This window comes from Trematomus bernacchii, unplaced genomic scaffold (assembly GCF_902827165.1).
Source record: "Trematomus bernacchii unplaced genomic scaffold, fTreBer1.1, whole genome shotgun sequence".
Classification (NCBI taxonomy): Eukaryota; Metazoa; Chordata; class Actinopteri; order Perciformes; family Nototheniidae; genus Trematomus; species Trematomus bernacchii.
The window spans coordinates 3486330-3492213 of NW_022987782.1; the positions used below are offsets into that span (position 1 = coordinate 3486330).

General features: G+C 39.1%; 1 protein-coding gene across 1 annotated transcript; it reads left to right on the top strand.

The window, feature by feature from the left end:
* The first annotated feature begins 384 nt into the window (after positions 1 to 384).
* On the top strand, positions 385 to 5346 carry LOC117497394 (integumentary mucin C.1-like). Its single transcript, XM_034149372.1, has 4 exons — positions 385 to 696; positions 3046 to 3199; positions 3494 to 3978; positions 5278 to 5346. Exons 1-4 carry the CDS (start codon positions 592 to 594, stop codon positions 5344 to 5346), a joined length of 813 nt encoding a protein of 270 aa, XP_034005263.1. The 5' UTR covers positions 385 to 591.
* The last annotated feature ends 538 nt before the right edge of the window (positions 5347 to 5884 follow it).

The window sequence follows — 5884 nt, forward strand, 5'->3', positions numbered from 1 at the left end:
CACTGATGTTAACGATCGTAACTAAAAGGCTGCCTGCCAAACGTAAACATTCAGCCACGTGACTTGCAAACTCTCGCGAGAGTTTTACACAAGACGGATACCTACACTTTTTTTTCTTCTAGCAAATCTTAAACTGATGTTCGTTTATACATTTTAAGAATGGCTTTTATCTTTTTCTGAAAATTAGTTCTTATTTTATGTAATTTATTTTGGTCTACAACAGATGATACAAATGTTTGTATGTCAGTAAATGTGTAGCCTACTAACAGTGGCGGGGGGGTTGTGTGTGTGTGGGACAGAGCTGGCTGCATTATACATGGGTTTCAGACGATCAGCTGTGCCGGCGTCATCACAAACGGACGTCGCTTTACGTGACGCTCCGAGGAAAGGACGTCCCATTGCTCTTAAAACAAATGTCCTGACTTCCTCTCTCTTCTACTGGTTTCCTTAGGTTCATCCAAGCCCCCAGGAATTGCGCCGGACTCTGAGGAAAATATTCGTTGTGTCCAAACTCCAATAACACCCAGCTGCAGCCGCAGCAAGACGGTGGAGGTTGAACCTGCAGGAAGTTGAAGGAAGTGAAACTTCCAAATGGTCAGAAGAGAGCGCGCCCAAAACGCTGACGCAAGGATATTTAAAGAGACATGGAAGTTTAAAGAGAACGCAGAAAAAGACAATATGGAGCACCGAGTACAGGTAATTAACGTCTTGTGGTTTAGATATCTTTACATACTATTTAGGTTCTCGGCTGTTTGTCGATTTGGCTGTTTAGCGCAGTGTAAATTGTATTTTAAATATTCCATTCAAAGGAATGGAATATATATATATATATATATATATATATATATATATATATATATATATATATATATACAGTGGCGTTTTTATATGTACAAAAGTGGTGGGGCACAAAAAACTTAGATGTCTATATATAAGCTTCTGCAGTGAGGTTCATGGCTGGTGAGGCACTGGCACTGACTCTTCAGGTTTACAAATATTATATTTTGACCTAAACCAAAATATAATATTATTTTCAAAAGCTTTTTTTGTCTGATGCTTCGATTAATTTTAAACAGACAGTTCAACAAAAGGATACCCAAAAAATGTAATTTGATCATTTAAATATTGAATTGTTCTCTCTAAGTAAGATCCCATTTTCAAAAAATTGCGGTCTTACCTTGACTTGAAGATGAAGTCCATTTGCCTATCCTTCTGGACAAAAAATTCTATAACTTTTTTGTAAAAGTCCTCCTTATCATCTTGTAGTTTCAAAAGTCTATCATAAATCTAATCGATAGATTTATGATTCGAAAATGATAAAAGTAGGGTAGACATGTGGATATTATCCGGCTGAACAAAACGTGCATTTATCTAACAGGTACGTTTCCCACAGATCTTATTTCAAGCTATTTTCTAAAATCCTATAGAGAAACCTCATTGCTTTTTTGCAGCTTACTTCCTGGTTTTAGGACGCGTCACTGCAGCTCTCGTCTCCTCTTATTATACATCCATGCTCTTCACACACCACACTTTTCGCGGCACACGTACTTACAGCCAATCAGCTCTGAATGATGTGAGATGACGTATGGTGGGGATGGCAGCTCTGTGCCCCTATGGTGTTTTTTTTTTTGCCACACACATTACATTGAAAAATACTCTGAGCATGCGCAGTGTAGTTTTTACAGTCACCGTTCACTTTGACAGTGAAAGGGTGGGGCATGATCAGGTTTTGTCCCACATGGCTCAAAACGGCACTGTAGACACTAATTAGAAGAACACAGACTAAAACAGCAATGCACAGACGAATCAGATGATTAAACATGACCTTAAAATATATTTTATATATTTTTTTATTTCTTTTTTTGCATCTCTTTCCATTTTTTGTAATCATTATGTGTAATACTTTCTGCTGACACTAGGTGGGGCTGTGCCCCACCTGCCCCTAATGACCAGTCGCCACTGTATATATATATATATATATATATATATATATATATATATATATATATATATATATATATATATATATATATATATACACACGTATGCTAACTGAGCATGTCAAGCTAAGAGCTAAGCTATATATCTTAGCTTGACAGATGGAACAATGCATATACTCAAATGTTTACAAGAATCTGATTTTGTGTAAGTTTTAAATATTCATTAAAATTCAAAAGCAGCCTTTGAAGGAAAGTCTTTCACATTTGAATGTTTATTTATTTAAAACTTGTATTAGTTGCTACACTGTAGCCATGTACATATGCAGTGTTGTATACTTTATATTATTCCTTTTAAGTGTGGTTTAAAGTAAAATTATATAAACGTATTGGGTAGAGCCAAGTAACCCAGGTGGATGCAACCAGGTAATTAGGACAGAGCCTCTGTTTTTAGATGGGGTTTGTGGCCATGTTGGTGGCCTGACGTTTAAAATAAATGATCAAATCAACTTTTATTTGTAAAGCACATTTAAAAACGATCTTTGGTCGAGCCAAAGTGCTGTACATGTAATAAAAGCACACTACACTATTTATGAGTTTTTATTCTTAGTTTCTCTTTAAACCTTCTGAAAGTGAGGAAGTATGACCAGCTTCGTCCCACAGGATTATACAGGCCAGTCCATTGCTGCTTGTTTAAGGAGTTAAAGGTGGGGTAGGTAATTTTGGAGAAACCAACTCGAGTGCGCTAGAATTTGAAAATACACAGCCGGAACAAATCTGCCACTTCCTTACAGAGCCACTCCTCCAACACACACGAACACGCACATGACCAATGAGGGAGGGCACGAGATAAGTTTGTGCACAGATGGAAAGCTGACAGGCAGGTAGGCCATCCAGTTATTTTAGCCGGGCTTCCACAGATGACATTTTTTTATGGATTTTTTTGTCAAAGCACTTAAGATATTCATTGCTATCGGGATGTTAAGAGCATTCCATGGAATATAACAAAAAGTGTATCTCGAGCCGGTTTCTCAAACTTACCTACCCCACGTTTAACTATTTCCAATATTAAACTCACTTAAATGGTATTATATTTTTTCACCTATAGACAAACAGCACAACATTCCCAGATGGAGCATGCCCAGAGCTAAAAAAACTAGACTTGGACACTTTCAAGTGTCCATTTTGTCACAGGACCGGGTCATACCCTGGCTTGGTGGCTCATTTGCAGAGCCACCAGAGGTCGCTTGTAAAATATGGAGGTAAGTCCATCTATAATTCTATATGATCATTGTATACTTCATAATTTGAATTTCGAATGGTCTCCAAGTTTCCTTAAGGTGTAATGCCTCACACATTTGGGGTTAATGGCACAATATGAGCATAATCACACATTCAATCTGCAAAAATGCAGTTTATAGGCAAAAATATTATTGTTGGTGACATGATTATTTATTGCTCTCGCACAAACACCTTGTGTATAATTGCATATTTACAAGGAAATCATTTTGATTTGTTTCTAGAATCCTCTAAACCACTTATTGTCTCTTTTTTAGGTTATAATGTCTATAAATGCCATCTGGACTGTGTGGCCAGCAGCCATTATCACTGTGGCCTTTGCCCACGAATCATTGGGAGAAAGGAGATGTTCTTTAATCACTTTAAAAACTGCTGCACTCAACTTCCAACTACGTTGGCGTCAATGGCTACAGCTCCAAATAAAACAGTCACTCCGGCCACTGCTCCAATGACAGCCACAACTAGGTCTCTGATGATTCCGGCAACTACATCGACCGCTCCAGTGATGGCCCCAGCGACCACATCGACCGCTCAAGTGATGGCCCCAGCGACCACATCGACCGCTCCAGTGATGGCCCCAGCGACCACATCGACCACATCGACCGCTCCAGTGATGGCCCCAGCGACCACATCGACCGCTCCAGTGATGGCCCCAGCGACCACATCGACCGCTCCAGTGATGGCCCCAGCGACCACATCGACCGCTCCAGTGATGGCCCCAGCGACCACAACGACCGCTCCAGTGATGGCCCTGACTGCTGCAGCAACATGGCATAATATTTCCACAGCCCCCAAAATGTTGATGTCAAAGCGCAAAAACACAACATGTTGTTTTTGTAGCCTACAACTCCTTAAGAAAAACCTAAAAATGCACATACAAAGGCACCACTCATCCAAAACATCAGACATCACAGCAAATCGCCACCTAAAATCAGAGTGCATTGATCAAAATAAGGGAATTTTTGCAGTTTCCAGGACCTTTAAGGGTCCTGGGAAGTTGATATTTTGTTTCTTAAAAGATTAAATCTTTAAAAACATGCTGTTTGCGATTTTTAAAGTTTGTTGGAAGAAATCTAAATATAGGTCACTGACGTGGAGCTTTAGGCCTGCAATGCTTTACAAACAATGTTTTAGTTGTTTCAGTTTTGAAGAGTGAATATGGATGTTTAATTCACAAATGAGTATGAATCATCTTAAACAAGAACAGGATCCATGATGCCTGTTTTTTAAAGTACAGAAACATTCAGAATGCATGACGATTCCTGCAAAGGTTTTGTATTAGACCCCTAGTACTCTTAATTTATAAAGTAATAATAATTACAAATGTGAATGATTTAGCTCATTAGTGGCCTGACTGGCCCTCCTAATTTGGTCTAAAAAAAAGTAAATGATGATCATTGTGAAGGGGTGTCCAGCCCATATCAATAACATACTGATATGGGCCAATGTGAGATTCAGAAATTAGTTTTAAAAATCATGTTTTTATGTTATAGTAGGCCTACCTAGCCAGACATGAATCTGTTTGAAACTTTAATGACCCCATGATGTGATTATTTATATTTTAAAACGTATAACAACTATACTTTGATGTTCATAAATATCTACATTTATGTATAAATAAATGCATGTGTAGCAGTTAGACAAACATAATGAATAGTTTATCTCATTAATGCCTATTTTATATGTACTCTAAAAAATATAAAGTTTACTAAGCCACCTTTTTGTTTTAATTGATTAATTAGACTAAATGATTTGTGCTGAAAGTCATATACTGTTGTGTGTCAAACCAGGAGGGGAGAGAGAGCTTGACGCTCGTGAACTGTCAACGGGGAGGCTCAGCGAACCGAGCCGGCTGTGTACATTTGCAGCACACCAATGCCAGCCAGCGGCCCACCAAAGGCAGCGGCCCACCGGGAAAAGTCCCGACTCTCCCGATGGCCAATCCGAGCCTGTCTCAAATTCCAGTTCCTGTCAAAACAATGATCCAACAGTTATTGGTGTACTCGAACATTGTGAGGCTCCCTCCTTTCCCTCCTTTCAGATGGAGGGTGTAAATACCAAGCTTTGGAACAAACTCCCCTCTCTCCGGCAGAAACAGGAAATGCTGTAAATTGATGTAACAACGGTTTCAAACAGCATCTCTTGGACAAAAACAAATAATGAATAACTAAAATAAAACTCCAAACATCTTTAATTGTGTTACTTTTTTGTAAAGCTCTTTTACAAGTTTTAAACCTGATGTTTTTAAGCTTCTTAGTTTTTGTAACAGTCTGTAAATATACACAACTTTATAATAAAATGCACACATTTACCTTTTTCTAGACTAAACACAGGTATGATCCTAAGTTAAAAAAATGAGGTTATCATGAGGTTGTTAACGTCGCAATTTATCAGTGGATGTTTGATGGAATTATTTGTACACAGCGTGTTTCATGACGGACACACCTAGCTTTGAGTCCGGTCAGGTAGTGCAGCAGGTGAAGGCCCAATCCCAAACCACTCCCTACACCCTACCCCTCCGTGACGGAGTGAACTCCATCTGTAGCCACACTCACAGCTGAATGAAGTTCCCTCCATTAAGGGTTTAGGGCAGGGCTTCTCAAACTCCGGACCAAGGTCCGGATCCGGACCGAACCCTGTGTCCCATT

Coding starts and splice junctions, on each gene's coding strand:
- LOC117497394 (XM_034149372.1), top strand. CDS start 592: ATGGTCAGAAGAGAGCGCGCCCAAAACGCTGACGCAAGGATATTTAAA. Junction 3,200..3,493: donor GTCGCTTGTAAAATATGGAG/GTAAGTCCATCT, acceptor TCTCTTTTTTAG/GTTATAATGTCTATAAATGC. Junction 3,979..5,277: donor CGACCACAACGACCGCTCCA/GTGATGGCCCTG, acceptor CCCTCCTTTCAG/ATGGAGGGTGTAAATACCAA.